Source organism: Bos mutus, chromosome 1 (assembly GCF_027580195.1).
Source record: "Bos mutus isolate GX-2022 chromosome 1, NWIPB_WYAK_1.1, whole genome shotgun sequence".
In the NCBI taxonomy this organism is placed as follows: Eukaryota; Metazoa; Chordata; class Mammalia; order Artiodactyla; family Bovidae; genus Bos; species Bos mutus.
Genome location: NC_091617.1, coordinates 82,413,838 through 82,430,429, shown reverse-complemented (window position 1 = coordinate 82,430,429; position 16,592 = coordinate 82,413,838). Strand labels below are relative to the sequence as shown.

Below are 16,592 nucleotides of genomic sequence, written 5' to 3'. Positions count from 1 at the left end.
TAATTGTAACCAGGCAAGGGCTTGTGTGCCCCTGGTACAGAAAGGCAGTTTCTGACAGGAGGAGTTTGCAGCAGAGTAAGGGTTTATGGCAGGGCACCAAGCAAGCAAGTGGGAAACAAGTCTCAGGTCCACTCCAGCTTGGTCTTTGAGTTTGGGGTTTTCAAAGGGGAAGAACAAAGAAGCCAGGGTTAGTCATCATCTCGTGACATTTCTTAGTCATGGTTTTGGGAGTCAGCATGTCTCTGGTTTATGTTTCTCTGGCCAGGTGGTCCAAGGCTCAGGGGTCTGTTCGCTCATCTTGCCCTGGAGAAACTGAGTTTTTACTTCAGCGATATTATTTGCAACAGCAGTTTTAGTACATGAATGATGTTATTAACAATGGCAGTTTTAGTCTTCTGACTCTGGTTGGTTAATGTTCAGTTAGCACAGGACTGAGGTCAAAGGGGACAAGAAAGGGAATAAAGTTTTGGATAGAGAGATTCATCATAAACTTGGCAGGGAATTTGGTTAAGGGGGACTGAGTTTCAGAAGCTAGTCAACGATTTTGTTTACTGACTGTAATGGGTGATTTCCACTCTCACCCTGGTGTTTTTTCCTCATACATAAGCAGTGATGTATCAAAAACTTAGCTATGTAAGAAAAAGACAATGTAAGTAATCCAAAAATCCATTCAGAGAGCTCCTTAGAGTTTAGTTTTTGTATGTCACCAAAAAGAAAGTAAAAAGGGGTACAAAGGCTTTAAAGTGGAATTTGAAAAGCAAAATAGACTGGAGTCATTATAAATATGAGGAAAGTCAGTTTTTTCCGGAGCAGGGTGAGATGGAAAAGAGAGTACTGTAAAATTACACTAAATTCCAGCAGTTTCACTGAAATTGAATCAGATGCCAGAAAGTTTGGGAGCTCCTCTCTGAGCACATTAGGTGCTGATTAAAAACACTTGGTTAGAAAATGTATCCAACTCAATCTCCCACAGCTAAGCCAGAACACTTGCAAAGAGAAGTTCTTCATTTCAGTACTCAGAGCTGAACTAGTTGACCTCCATTCAGTCAGAAATAAATATATTTCCATCTTCTGCACCCGGAAATTCTCACTCTTGTCACAGAAGTCTGTATCACCAAAAAAGGAGGAAAGAAGGAAAGGGGAGGAATGCAGCCATCGTGACAACATTGCTCTGGGCTCATCTGTTTTCTCTGTTAAGGCTTCTCTTAGTATTTTTATGACTATGCTGTCATTCGTTGCATTTTCAGACCTCCAATCTGGCTCAGCTGGCAGCAGCAGCGGCGGCAGCAGTAGTGGTGGGGGAGGCGGTGGCAGCAGTGGAGCAACAGGAGGAACCGGTGGAGCCCAGAACCCTGCTGGCCCTGGAGGGATATCCCAGCATCTGACGTACACATCCTACATCCTCAAGCAAACCCCTCAGGTATGGTCATTTGTCACTGGTACCTTCTACATCACCTAGTTATTTATAATGACTGCTTTTAATTGTAGTGGATTTACCTTTACAACTCTGGAATCAGGGGGGTCAGTACTATTAATAACATTTTAGCCATGTTACAAATTTGTATTATTTGGGGCTTGCTGTGTTTTGAGAGAAAAGCAAGTAGAGATTCAGAAAGACTTAAGTAACTTATCCAGGATCTCTCTGCTGAGCTAGTTGGTAGAATTTGGGTTTAAACCCAGGTCTTCGTGAGAGATATTTGCTGTGCTGTTGCCTCTCATGGGTTTGGAATAGTATTGGTGTATAGTTGAAATTTTTCTCTTAGACGGGAGTAACCAGATAGTACCAAGTTATGGTTTGGAGTTAACATTGGATTCAAGGTTAGGGACAGGTTTCTGCCATCTTGTTTTCCCTTAATCCTTTCTTTCCCCTCTTTCTTGGCTCCTCTTTCTTTCTTTCTTGGCTCCTTTCCAAGTAAGGGAAAAGAATTTTGGTTCCAGGTTCTTAGTAAGAAGGCAGATGGTTATCAGTCTGAATGGTTAAATCCAGTTGTGAGGACTAGATTGTAAAACTTGAGCTTCCAACAGCCTGCTCTGTAACTCAAGTGCAAAGTTTGACAAGTAGGGATAGCTCTTGGTAGTGACACTGAGATCAGAGCTGTTCTGTTTGTTTTGATGAGTAGTAGAAATGAAGGGGAGCATTGTTATAATATGGGACCTTGTGATTTAAAGTCATTTGAACTTAACAAATTACTGATCAGGTCTTTGTTTGTAACTTAGGGCACATTTTTAGTTGGCCAGCCATCACCCCAGACATCTGGGAAACAGCTGACTACGGGGTCAGTGGTCCAAGGAACACTGGGAGTCAGCACATCTTCTGCACAAGGACAGCAGACATTAAAAGTCATCTCTGGACAAAAAACCACTTTGTTTACCCAGGTAAATGCACACTCACACACATTCCAAATACGTAGTAGTTATGGCATTTATTTTTTTTGGGGGGTGTTAGTTCTAAAAGGTCTTGTAGGTCTTCATAGAACCATTTAACTTCAGCTTCTTCAGCATTACTGGTTGGGGCATAGACTTGGATTACAGAGGATGAGATGGCTGGATGGCATCACTGACTCGATGGACGTGAGTCTGAGTGAACTCTGGGAGTTGGTGACGGACAGGGAGGCCTGGCGTGCTGCGATTCATGGGGTCGCAAAGAGTCGGACATGACTGAACAACTGAACTGAACTGAACTGATGGCATTTATTTAAATGTTACAGCTTGTTTCTTTCCACAGAGAAATTATAGTTACCTAAGAGAATAGGTGATAAAATAGTATAGAATAATAAGAATAAAATATCAAAATTTGCAGAAATATAAGTAGAATGAGAAGATGAGACCAGAGAGTTATTTAGAAATGCAAACAGTACTGTCTTGTATATTTGATAAAATTTGCCAAAGTTAAATAAGATGATCAGTTGTAAAATTCACACTACTTGTGAGAGGAATTAAAATAACCACATAATATTTTCTTAGAAGAAACAAAGATTTTCTTGACCCTTCATTCTAAAAATTTCTCTGCAGGGACTTTGTATCGGAGATTCTGAATAGTGTTACAGGTTGTTTCAGCCACACTATCCATATTGTAAGTAAATGCTATAGGAAGCTTGGTGTATGTTTCTGTAGCTTCTTTAGTATAGGTGGAAGAGTAATGACAGAGAATTTTGACTGGGCGAGGGGTATCGTAATCATCTGTAGGAGAATCTACAGCTAAATTTCAAAGACTTAACAGATGAAATAAAGTGTAGAAGGTATAGACAGTGTGACGCCATTTTTAACAAATAAAGCACTTTTTATGTCTGTGTAGGTCAGCAGTTCTCAAAGCACATCAGATTTTTGTCACATGCTTTTTCTCTGTCTATTGAGAGGATCATATGGTTTTTCTTTTTTTTTTTTAATTTGTTAATAAAGTGAATCATCGATATTTCAAATTTAAAACAACCATGCATTCCTAGAGTGAAACCTACTTGGTTGTGATATTTTCAAATACTCTTTCAAAGTATTGTTGAATTTGATTTAGTAACATTTTGTCTAGAATTTTCCCAAGGAATATTGGTCAGTAATTTTCATTGTAATTTCTCTCTGATTTTGGTATCAGAGTAGTGCTGACCTCATAAAATGAGTTGGAAACTTCTCCATCCTTTTCACTTTTTGGAGAAGAATTTATGTCAACTTGGTATTATTTCTTAACTATTCAGAGTACACCAGTGAAACTGTAGTGGCCTGGAGCTTTTCTAATTGGGAAGGTGTTAATCTGCAGTTCCAATTTATTTAACACATATGACTGACTGTTCAGGTTATTTAGTCTTAAGGAGATGTGTTAGTTTATATCCTTAAAGGAATTGGTTTATTACATCTGTGTGTGTGTTTGTGTGTATATTAGTCGCTCAGCCGTGTGCGACTCTGTGACCCCATGGACTGTAGCCCACCAGGCTCCTCTGTCCATGGGATTCTCCAGGCAAGAATACTGGAGTGGGTTGCCATTCCCTTCTCCAGGGGATCTTTCCAACCCAGAGATTGAACCTGTGTCTCCTGCATTGCAGGCAGATACTTTACCGTGGAGCCATCAGAGAAGCCCTTTATTACATCTAAGTAGTTGAATTTCTTGAAACAAACTAGTTCATGATTTTCCCTCATTATCCTTTTAATGTCTGTAGGCTATTTAGTGATGTCCCCCTTTTCATTCTGGACTTTGATAATTACATATCTTCTCTTTTTTCTTGATCAGTCTAGTTAGAAGGTTTATCAGTTTTGTTGATCTTTTCAGATTACCAGCATTTGGTTTCCTTGAGTGTTGAATTCCCTTTGATCAGATGCTCTTTGCTATGTTAAACAGATATGAGGCTCCAGAATTCTTTAGGCAGTTCTTTAAAATCTTAGCAAATTTCTTCTAATCTGCTCATGTTGCACCCTATGCAGTGACTTTCTTTTTTTGTTCTGCCACAGCTAAGACCTTTGCTGTTGCTTTTTACTAAGGTATAATTTGCATTGAATAATGCGCACATCACAGTGTACTGCTCAGTGAGTTGGATGGATGTCTGTGCTCTTCCAAGCCTATCCCAGTCACGCTTCAGAGCATTTCCATCACTCTAAAACATAACCTTCATTTCTCATTCCACTTTTTTCTGTTACCATTTTTCTATTTCTGTTACCAGAGCAGCTTTTGTCTGTTCTTGAGCTTCATATCAATTATAGTTTTTTTTAGCTTCTGTTGTTGAACAGAGTGTTTTTGAGATTTATCCATGTGTGTATTGATTTTTGATTTTTGATTCTTGAATAATGTTTTGTTGCTTGACTCTACTCTCCTATTGATGGATACTTAGATTATTTCCAGGTTTTGACTTATGAATGATACTGTTATGAGCATTCTTATACAGATCATTTGTATAGTAGAATAGCTAGGTCATGGGGTAAATATAAGAAACTGATGGATAGTTTTATATCTGTCATTATCAAAGTGGTTGTACCATTTGATTCTCCCATGAGTAATGTGGGAGAGTTCTAGTTACTGTACATCCTCACAACAGAGTATCATCATTCTTTTAAATTTTAGCCATTTTTGTGAGTATGAAGTGATATCCCATTGTGATTTTAATTTGCGTGAGACCCCGATATAGATTAATGTCATGATTGCTTCTTCTGGATTCTAGTCATGACTCCATGCAATAATTTAACCAACCTGCAAAACTGAAAATGCTTACTCATGCCTTTTATAGAAAAAGTTTGCTGAACCCTGACTTAAACCTCTAAAACTATAATTTGTTGAATGAGTCTCAAAAGCTAAATGCTATGCCTGTACTAGCACCATTAAATTACCCATTTAAATCTAGCCCTTGATTAGATTTTCATGTCTAAACATTATGTGTTACATTTAGGAGCACTTTGGGCTCAGGTTTTTAATAACAAATGTCTCCTACCTTTGAAGGCACAGTTGCCAAACAGGGACTTGCAAATACATTCATTTACTTGGTCTACATCAGGGATAAAGGAACGTTTGTATTAAAAGGTCATAAACTTGAGAGTTTGTTGGAAAGTACACAAATAAATACTTCATATAGTTTTGATTAGCAAGGCTTTCTTGGGGATGTGTTGGGGGTTGGGGGGCGGATATATAGGTAAAGATTGAATTGTGCCTGTTAACCAGGGTAACATTATTACTCCAACCTGTTTTGTTTCTGCAGGCAGCCCCAGGGGGACAGGCATCTCTAATGAAAATATCTGATAGCACCTTGAAGTCTGTACCAGCCACGTCCCAGCTCTCAAAGCCTGGAACCACAATGCTGAGAGTTGCAGGAGGGGTTATCACAACTGCCACTTCCCCAGCTGTAGCCCTCTCAGCAAATGGGCCTGCACAACAGGTGAGAAGTAGTACGATAGTGGAAAATCATAATGAAGCATAAAATCAGTTAAAAAAACACACACAACATAAGCTAGTCATCAGGCACACTAATGGGCACTCTAATTGCTCTTTTTAAAAAAAATTCAAATATTCACATACCACAAAATTCACCATTTTAAAGTATACAGTTCAGTGGTTTTTATTCTCAGGGTTGTATAACCATCAGTTCAGTTCAGTTCAGTCGCTCAGTCGTGTCCGACTCTTTGCGACCCCATGAATTGCAGCATGCCAGGCCTCCCTGTCCATCACCAACTCCTGGAGTTCACTCAGACTCACGTCCATCGAGTCAGTGATGCCATCCAGCCATCTCATCCTCTGTCGTCCCCTTCGATCACTTCTATCTAATTCTAGAACTTTTTGTTTTTATTACTCCAAAAAGAAACTTAGTACCCAGTAGTAGTCACTCCCATTTCCTTCCTCCTTCTTCCAAGTCTTAGGCAGCTTCTAATCTACTTTCTTGTGACCGGCTTTTTTGCTTAGCATAATTTCAAGGTTCATATATTTTATAGCATGTGTTAGTACTTATTCCTTTTTATAGCCGAATAATACTCAGTGTTATGGATTTTGTTTCTCCATTCATCAGTTAGTGGATATTTGGGCTGTTTTCCCCTTTTGATTATAATGATTAATGGTGCCATGAACATTTGTGTACAAGTTTTATGTTGCAGGCGGATTCTTTACCAGCTGAGCCATGAGGGAAGCCCTTTTATATAATCCTGTGTTTTCATTTATCTTGTCTTTATACCTAGGAAGGAATTGCTAAATGATATAGTAACTACATTTAACATTTTGAAGAACTACTAAACTGGTTTCCCAAGCAGCTGCACTGTTTTAGAGTCCCACCAGCAATGTATGAGGGTTCAAAGTTTTTCCAGTCTTTGCTGATAATTGTCCATGTTTGTTGTTTTTGTTTGGAGCTTTTGTTTGTTTGTTTCAGCAATTGTAGTGGGTGTGAAGTGGTATTTCACTGTGGTTTTGATATCCATTTCCCTGATGGCTAGTGATATTGTGCATCTTTTCACATACTTACTGGCCATTTGTATATTCTCTTTGGAGAAATGTCTATTCAGGTCCTTTACCCATTATTTGGTTGGGTTATTTACTCTCTTTCTGTTACTGAGTTGTAGGAACTCTTTGTATATTCTAGATACAAGTCTTTTACCAGATTTGCAAAAATTTTCTCCTTTCTTATCTGTCTTTTCACTTTCTTGAATCACAAAACTAACTTTGATGAAGTCCTATTTACCTGTTTTCTTTTTAATAGAGTTTTAAAAAAATAATTTTTATTATTTATTTTTGGCTGTGCTGAGTCTTCATTGCTGTACAGGCTTTTCTCTTGTTGTGGAGAGCAGGGGGTTACTCTCTGGTTGCGGTGCATGGGCTTATCATTGTGGCCTCTCTTGTTACGGAGTGCAGGTTCTAGGGCACATGGGCTCAGTAGTTGTGGGTCCTGGGCTCTAGTTCATGGGCTCTAGTGCATGGGCTGAAGAGTTGTGGCCATGCTCGCAGGTTTAGTTGTTTTGTGGCATGTGGCATCTTCCTGGATCAGGGATTGAACCCATGTCTCCTGCATTGACAGGCAGATTCTTTGCACTGGGTCTTGGTTGCTGCAGATGGGCTTTCCCTAGTGGTGGCAAGCAGGGGCTACTCTTTGTTGCAGTGTGTGGGCTCCTCATTGCAGTGGTTTCACTTGTTGCAGAGCACAGGCCTTGGGTGCACAGGCTCACTGGTTGTGGTGTGTGACTCTAGAGCACGCAGACCCCAGTAGTTGCAGCTTGCAGGTCAGTAGTGGTGGCACATTGGCTCAGTTGCTTCATGGCATGTGGAATCCTCCTGGACCAGGGATCAAACCCATGTTCCCTGCATTGGCAGGTGGATTCCTATCCACTGCACCACCAGGGAAGTCCCCTATCAGTTTTTCTTTCATTGCTTATGTTTATGCTAGTAAAAAACCATTGCCTAATCCAAAGTCAGAAAATATAAGCCTATGTTTTCTTCTAAGAGTTTTCTAGTTTTGGCCCTTACATTTACCTCTTTGTCCATTTTGAATTAGCCTTTGTATACAGTATGAGATAGGGGGCCAAACTTTATTCTTCTGTTTGTAAGTATCCAGTTGGCCAGCAACATTTGTTGAAAAGTCTGTTTCCCTTTTGAATTGTCTTGACATCCCAAGATGCTCACTTCCCAGGCTTTACACCTCCTGCAACTACTGCTTCTCCTCACATGCCTACTCATACCACTCTACTTTGCAGTTCCTTGAACATACGCTCTTTCTTACCCCTCTGACTTTTTGCATGCTCTCTCCTTCCAGGGAAGACCCTCTTATTTCCCCCTTTTCCTGTCTTCAAGATATCCCTAACGCTCCCAGTTCTCTCCCTCCCATCCCTAGGCTGAAGGAGTGACCCTCTCACTTGTCATGCTGTCTTGTACCCTTGCCTGCCGCAGCCTTCTTCACTGTCTGGTAACCCTCTCCTTGAGGGCTTTTATCTCGGGACCCTAATATTTAACACTGTGCTTTGTATAGATGTTTGTTGAATAATATGACAAACTTTAAAATATTATACTGAGTTTTTAATAAAGTCATACTATTCCATTCTCACATTCTGAGATTATGTCTGATTGCGGGTGATAAGTTGAAATATTGTTTTATCAGTCAGTTCAGTCTCTCAGTCATGTCCGACTCTATGTGACCCCATGGACTGCAGCACGCCAGGCCTCCCTGTCCATCACCAACTCCCGGAGTTTACTCAAACTCATGTCCATTGAGTCGGTGATGCCATCCAACCATCCCATCCTCTGTCGTCCCCTTCTCCTCCCGCCTTCAATCTTTCCCAGCACCAGGGTCTTTTCCAGTGAGTCATTTCTTTGCATCAGGTGGCCAAAGTATTGGAGTTTCATCTTCAGCATCAGTCCTTCCAATGAATATTCAGAATTGATTTCCTTTAGGACTGACTGGTTTGATCTCCTTGTAGCCCAAGGGACTCTCAAAAGTCCTCTCCATCACCACAGTTCAAAAGCCTCAGTTCTTCAGCACTCAGCTTTCTTATAGTTCAGCCCTCACATCCATACATGACTACTGGGAAAACCATAGCCTTGACTAGACGGACCTTATTTTATAAAGTGATAAATAGGTGGTGAATTTCTTAATGTGGTAATCCTAGAATACGTCCTCATTTTGAAATTTTTAAAATGTCCTGGTCCATGAAGTCTGAAAGCATAGGAACTGCCAAACTAAAGAAGCAATTTTTTTACATGGCATGACATTGAATAGGTAGTTAATAACAGCTATTAGCTAATATTTTGGGTGTGCTACATGGCAGTCACTGTTCTAAGTAAGTTACACTACTTTCTTCTTAATTTTTATTGTTTCTGGTTCTATGGTTTAGCAGTCAGAAGGAACAACTCCTGGTTCATCGTCTACTGTGGGTTCTGTCATGAAAACTTCCGGACAGCAGCAAGTGTGTGTGAGCCAGGCCGCTGTGGGATCCTGCAAGGCTCCTGCCCCCTCTGTCATCAGCGCCACGTCCCTGGTGTCCACACCAAACCCCATCTCTGGAAAAGCCACAGTGTCAGGTCAGTTGTATCATCATTTTATTTCCCTTTCCCTTCTTTGGCCTAGAATATTTCTGGAAGCTCCTCAGTTCAGCTCATTTGTGTCCGACTCTTTGCGACCCCATGAATCACAGCACGCCAGGCCTCCCTGTCCATCACCAACTCCTGGAGTTCACTCAGACTCAGATCCATCGAGTTGGTGATGCCATCCAGCCATCGCATCTGTCGTCCCCTTCTCCTCCTGCCCCCAATCCCTCCCAGCATCAGGGTCTTTTCCAGTGAGTCAGCTCTTCACATGAGGTGGCCAAAGTATTGGAGTTTCAGCTTCAGCATCAGTCCTTCCAATGAACACCCAGGACTGATCTCCTTTAGGATGGACTGGTTGGATCTCCTTGCAGTCCAAGGGACTCTCCCCAAAATTTTGTATAATAAATTATTAAAAACCATTAACTTGGAGGCATTTTTCATATAGCTTCTTTCTAGATGAAGTATTATTTAAAATGTAGGTATAAATTTTCAAGTCTGAAATGTTTTTATGGATTGAGTAAGAATTTTTAAGTGATATAGTAAAACTTCAGCCATCTGGAACTCTGGGTATTTCTCATCAGTTTTGAATGGAGCTCATAGCAAAACATCCTACATTTCTTTTTGCTTTCATAAAGTACATAAAATGTAAAATTTTAAACGTAAAGATGTAAATTTTGAGTCCAAGACATGGTTTTTAACAGTAGTTACTGTATTAAGTTGTGTCAGAATGACATGCCTGAGGTTTGGTAAAATGTGTCCTGTCTCCATGCCCATACTGAATGGCCTCAGAAAAGTGTGCCTTTTACTTCTTTGGGTAAGCTAGAGCACAAATCCTGAAGCTGGATTGCCTAATGCTTACCTCATGAAGTTTAAATGCCTAGGGTACTGTCTGACATGTAGTAATGATTATATAAATAATTGCTGCTATTGTCATTTTTAGTATCATCGTTGTTAGTCCACGTTCCCTTACCTACAATTCTGAAATTCAAAAAGCTGTAAAAACCGAAGGTTTGCTTACGGTTGTTGTTCTCCATAACTATTTTAGAGAAAAATCTGACTGCCTTTGATAGGCTATTTATACTACTAAATATAGCCACCTGATGCAAAGGACTGCCGGCTCACTGGAAAGACCCTAATGCTGGGAAAGATTGAGGGCAGAAAGGAGAAGGGGGCAACAGAGGATGAGATGGATAGCATCAGCAACTCAATGGACATGAATTTGAGCAAACTCAGGGAGATAGTGGAGTGCAGAGGGGCATGGCATGCTACATACAGTCCATGGGGTTGCCGAGAGTCAGACATTACTTAGTGACTTAACAATAACATATATCATTTACAGACACATATGTACATACAGAGAAACATACATAAATACATACACATACATATAGTCAACTCATTGGAAAAGACCCTGATGCTGGGAAAGATTGAGGGTGGGAGGAGAAGGGGTCGACATGAGATGGTTGGATGGTATCACTGACTCACTGGACATGAGTTTGAGCAAACCTTGGGATATAATGAAGAACAGGGAAGCTTGGAGTGCTGCAGTTCATGGTGTCTTAAAGCGTTGGACACAACTTAGCAACTAAACAACAACACATGCCCCAGTCCCTTTGCATAAAGATTGTGGATATTCTTCCCTGTTACTGCATATAGTTTGCTAAAATAAAAGCACAGGCTTGTGAGCTCTTCAGTCTAATTAAATCATCTTGACAACACTTGGGTATTTTCAAAACTAACAAAAAAAATTTTGTGGAAATTCTCGTTTATTTTTCCCATGGTTTCTACCTCCCAATTAAAATTGACCAAATTTTTTTTATGAGGGTATTTTTGTTTTTCTTTTTTTTTAAGGCTGAGGAATCCACCTTAAATCCTTTCAGGGAGGCGGTGGCCAGGGGACAGTGGTCTCTTTTGGTTCAACCACTTTGTGCCTGACACGGTCCACAGAAATTGTCTTGCTGAGGGTGGATGCCCTTGTGGCCTGATGCATTCCATGTCCCCCTTATCCTCACATGGCAGTCTTCATGTGGCAGGTGCCTTAATGGCTTCTAAGTGCCTGACCCGTGCCCACACAATATTGGTTGGCCTAGTCCTCAGTTGTAAAGAAGACAAAAGAGAGACCCTTACCCGTTCAGGTGGCAGCTACTGGGGCACAGTGAGCAGTGGGGCCTTTGGAACACACCAGAGGGTAACCCTGGCCAGAGTTCCTCAGTTGCTTCCACAGCACTTGCCTGGTGGCAGAGGGTCCCTATGAGAAAGGAGAAGCGAGGAGGTGGGGGAAGAGACCCCAGGTTCCCTGTACGAGCCACCAGAAATGCCGTGGTCCAAGCACACGTTGGAAAAGAATTTCCAGAGATGAGACAGAATGAGAGGGAAATATAGTTTATTAGAGTGGGAGACACTGTTAGAACAGCGGGCCAGCCCAAGGGAGAACCAACCATGTTGTTATTATCACTAGATTCCATTGTTGTTTAGTTGCTCACTTGTGTCCAACTCTTTGTGACCCCATGGACTACAGCATGTCAGGTTTCCCTGTCCTTGACTGTCTCCTGGATTTTGCTCAAACTCGTGTTCATTGAATTGGTGATGTTATCCAACCACCTCATCCTCTGTTGTCTTCTCCTGCCTTCAGTATTTCCCAGCATCAGGGTCTTTTCCAGTGAGTCAGCAGCCCTTCACATCAGGTGGCCAGTTTTGGAGCTTCAGCATCATTTGTTTCAATGAATATTCAGGGTTGATTTCCTTTAGGATTAACTGATTTGATCTCCTTGCAGTCCAAGGGCCTCTCAGGAGTCTTCTCCAGTCAAAAGCATTAATTCTTCGGTATTCAGCTTTCTTTATGGTCCAACTCTCACATCCATACATGACAACTGGAAAAACCATAGCTTTGATGATATGAACCTTTTTTGGCAAAGTGATGTCTCTACTTTTTAATACGCTATCTTGATTTGTCATAGCTTTTCTTCCAAGGAGCAAGTCTTTTAATTTCGTGATTGCAGTCACCATCCACAGTGATTTTGGAGCCCAAGAAAATAAAGTCTGTCACTATTTCCATTTTTTCCCCATTTATTTACAGTGAGGTGATGGGACCAGATGCCATGATCTTAGCTTTCTGAATGTTGAGTTTTAAGCCAGCTTTTTCACTGTCCTCTTTCACCTTCATCAAGAGGCTCTTTAGTTCCTCTTCGCTTTCTGCCATTAGGATGGTGTCATCTGCATATCTGAGGTTATTGATAGTTCTCCCAGCAGTCTTGATTCCAGCTTGAACTTCATCCAGCCCAACATTTCACACGATGTACTTTGCACATAAGTTCCATTTATGACTCCAAATCAAAACCCTATGTTTCATTTGCTTTTTGGATGGTTAAGTACCAAAACATTAAGGCTCATTTATTTTCCCATGGTTTCTACCCCTCAGTTAAGATTGACCAATTTTTCTTTTATGAGGATTGCTTGTTCTCTGCTAACTGAATGTTTAGAGGTAGTGTATTAGCACTGGAGTAGAAATTATAGAAGTGGAAGGAATTACTATTGTAAGAAATGAATAAGAGACTCATTATTTTCTACTATCCATTAATTTTGTGTGTGTGGATTCTTGTTTTTTTAAATTGAGGTATAAAGGCAATGGCACCCCACTCCAGTACTCTTGCCTGGAAAATCCCATGGACAGAGGAGCCTGGTAGGCTGCAGTCCATGGGGTCGCTAAGAGTTGGACACAACTGAGTGATGTCACTTTCACTTTTCACTTTCATGCATTGGAGAAGGAAATGGCAACCCACTCCAGTGTTCTTGCCTGGAGAATCCCAGGGACAGGGGAGCCTGGTGGGCTGCTGTCTATGGGGTCGCACAGAGTCGGACACGACTGAAGCAACTTAGCAGTAGCATAATCTTGATAATTTTTCAATTAATTTTTTTGTGTGCATTACAAACTATTTTGAACAAGATTCCCATTGTGACTGGAACAGAGTAAGCAAGGGAAAGAGTACTAGGAGGTAAAGTCAGAGTGATGGGGCCAAATCACATAGGGCCTTTGTGGATTATTGTAAAAACATTGATTTTTACTTCAAGAGAAGCCATTGTAGGGGTCTTCCACTAAGGAGTAACATGAGCTGCCTGTATCTTTTAATAAGTCATTGGCTATAGCATTTAGATTAATCTGTGGGGCACAAGATGGAAGCAGGGGACAGACCAAGAAGTAGACACTAAACTAAGAAAGAAACTTTGCTGTATTAGGGACCTCTGGCAATATCAGACTAAAAGGAGTTCCAGAAGTAAACAGAAAAGTTTAGTAATTACATTATCATTGGATTTCTCAGTAGCAGTACTGGAAGCTGGTTTTCAAAATTTTTGCTTTTCAAAATTCTAGAGGGGAATTCTTGTAGTCTAGAGTTCTGCAGTTGGCCCAATCTTTACTAAGTATGAGGGTAGATATTTTCTGACAGGCAGCCTTTCAAATGTATTTTCTAGATTCTGTCTCGGAGCATAATTAAAATATATGTTTCATCAGAGCTAAGAGATGTAGACCAGGAAAAAGGACAAAAATAGAAGGAAGGCAAAGGGAACTCTCAGGGTAGCTATGAAGTATGTTCCACAGCTGAGACCTTGGCCGCAGGCCTAGAAACCAGCAGTCTAGATGGAGCAAGCAGATCAGAGCACCCTGGGAAGGATAGCTCTGACTTTAAAAATGGAAGTGTAAATTATTTAAGAGGTTTGACCATATGGAGGAGAACTCTGTATTTAGGGGGAGGTTTGTAGTGTTTTTGAAGGACATGGGAAGACTTTGGTATGTTGTTGAAAGAGAACTAAATAAGCAGATGAAAAGGAAGAAAATTTTTAACTCCAGAAAATGAAATGGAATCATAGTATCATGGTATTCTTTGGATCAATAGAGGCCATTATTGGAGGAGAGGGAAGATAGGGTCTAAAGCTTATCTACCCTAATAGTCAGTGTGTAGCATTAAAATGTTACATCAAATTGAATCAAGGCCTACAATATACACATTGTTTTAAAAGACCAAAAGGGTTAAAAGTGGATGCTACCTGTGAACAAGATGAAGACAGGGAGGTGGAGCAAAGGATGGCTGTTTTTAGTTATATGCCTTTTAGCCCTTTGTAACTTTTCAACTGATAAGCGTATAGTATAGTATTAAAATAGAAATAAGAATTGTTAAAATATGAAGAAACAGGTAATTGTACTCTTGGGCGGGGGTTGGGGGCACATCTCAGTAACTAACTACTGCTTGACGATCTAACATTCACTGATTCCAGAGAATGATTTTGTTTATTGAAGGCTTTGTTCTTGAAAGTATTTGAGATCCAACTGCATTCCAGTGCCTTGAAGGACCTTTAGCCTCTGTTGGTATTCTTCGGTTTCTCTCACATGCGTTTCCGCTGTTTCTTGTGTACTCTTTCTGTCACTCTTCCACTGGCCCTCTGAATGCCTAGAATAGTTGTATGATGGAAATGGGAGTATGGAAATTGCTTTAAAGCGAAGTAGGAGAGGATGAACCTTTCTAAAATAAGTGGAGACTATCTGGTTTGAAAAATAAAGGCTGCACAAAGATAGGAAACTGTAAGTTCTGGTGAGTACATAGATTGAAGCATTAGATACGTAGAGGTGTTGTGAAGGAGATGTAGATAAATTAGGACCAGATTAAAATGGACTCCTTGTGTTTGACTAATTTTGGAAACATACTCTAGGCAGACCAGAGCCAGAGAAGGTTTTCAAGTAGGAAAATGATAATTATCCAAACCAAAAATACAAAATTTTACATCCAGTTTGTATCACAGCTGTATGTAAAACAAATAAATAGTCATAGAAAACTAACATTGAGAAAAACTATCTCAAAATAATGATACTGGTTGTCTCTGCAGTAGGACTCTGTGGCTTTTTTCTATTATTTCCACTTTTTCAAAAATTTTTGTATTACTTATGATAGCAGGGTAAAAAATAAATCATTATTGTTGCATCATTGTCTCCTTGAGAAACCTGCTTCATCCATTGCCTCATGCTTCTGGCTCTTTCTTTATGGAAAGAGTACATGTCCTAAGAACATCCTGCTGTGAGAAAATGTGAATGCTAAAGAAGGCAGGAACTTTAAGGAAGCATCTGATCTTCAGCTTGGCCTTATCTTCCAACTTATTTTAGGATTGTTAAAGATTCACTCCAGTCAATCCAATCCCCAGCAGGCTGTCCTGACGATCCCCAGCCAGCTCAAACCACTCAGTGTAAACACGTCTGGAGGTGTGCAGACGATACTGATGCCTGTGAATAAAGGTGAGTCCTTCACCTGTTGGGTGTGGTTGTCTCTAAGTCTCTCTGCCTGGAGGGTGTGTCTGGTGGGAGGGTCTGTCTGGTGGGAAGGTCTGTAGTCCGTCCTTTGGTGGCCACTCCTGCCTTGTACAGCCTGCCCTTGAGCTGTCACCATACTTCCTAGCACCAGCTCTGGGACTGAAAGTAACACCCAAGTGATCCATTGACTTCTAAATAACTGCTCATTTCTAAAGTTGAGCAGGGGAGTAGATCTTAAACATTTATGAGAGTACAGGTCAGTTGGGTTTTTACTTTCTGAGGTTAGTGACCAAGCCTGCATTTCCACGGTTGACAATAACAGCTCAGTTACCCTGGTACTAATAGTAAACAGCCCACCTTATAAATCTGTGTAAAGCAAGGACCTTACCATTTCTGTTACACTGAAATTGTTTTTGTGCTAGTCATCTACAGTAGAGCTGTCACCTGGGAGATAGATTATTTTCATTAAAATAATTTATGTATTTCTTATATCCTCCCCTCCTCTTTTGCCTGTTAGTGGTTCAATCGTTTTCTACCAGCAAATCACCTGCCATTCTGCCTGTGGCTGCCCCAACTCCAGTTGTCCCCAGCTCTGCTCCAGCAGCTGTTACAAAAGGTATGTCATTTCCCACAGTATGTTTGCCCAGAAGTTTTATGCAAGACATTACTATCATAAGACTCCCTTGAATTTCAGCATTCATGAATCAGTCGCTTCAAAAATACGTAGGGTGTTTATATAGAGACTTAATTGAGGGAAGTAGAGATGTATAAAGCATCATTCTGCCCCCTAAGAATTTATAATCAGGTTGGAGAGAGTTGCAGTAGACAGCAAGC

General features: G+C 40.6%; 1 protein-coding gene across 9 annotated transcripts in view; it reads left to right on the top strand.

Annotated features, from left to right (window-relative positions):
- Positions 1-16,592, top strand: part of YEATS2 (YEATS domain containing 2) — a 103,538-nt gene that overhangs the window by 72,204 nt on the left and 14,742 nt on the right. For 7 of the 9 annotated variants that reach the window (XR_011464536.1, XM_070372592.1, XM_070372574.1 and 4 more), the window contains 6 exons: positions 1,248-1,420; positions 2,218-2,376; positions 5,670-5,846; positions 9,274-9,460; positions 15,615-15,743; positions 16,276-16,374. Coding sequence is in view for 8 of the 9 variants with exons in the window: in XM_070372592.1 (XP_070228693.1) it covers positions 1,248-1,420; positions 2,218-2,376; positions 5,670-5,846; positions 9,274-9,460; positions 15,615-15,743; positions 16,276-16,374 (924 nt within the window). In the remaining variant the exon portion in view is untranslated. The remainder of the gene's footprint in view (positions 1-1,247; positions 1,421-2,217; positions 2,377-5,669; positions 5,847-9,273; positions 9,461-15,614; positions 15,744-16,275; positions 16,375-16,592) is intronic. The other 2 variants (XM_070372584.1, XM_070372577.1) reach the window with 1 other exon arrangement.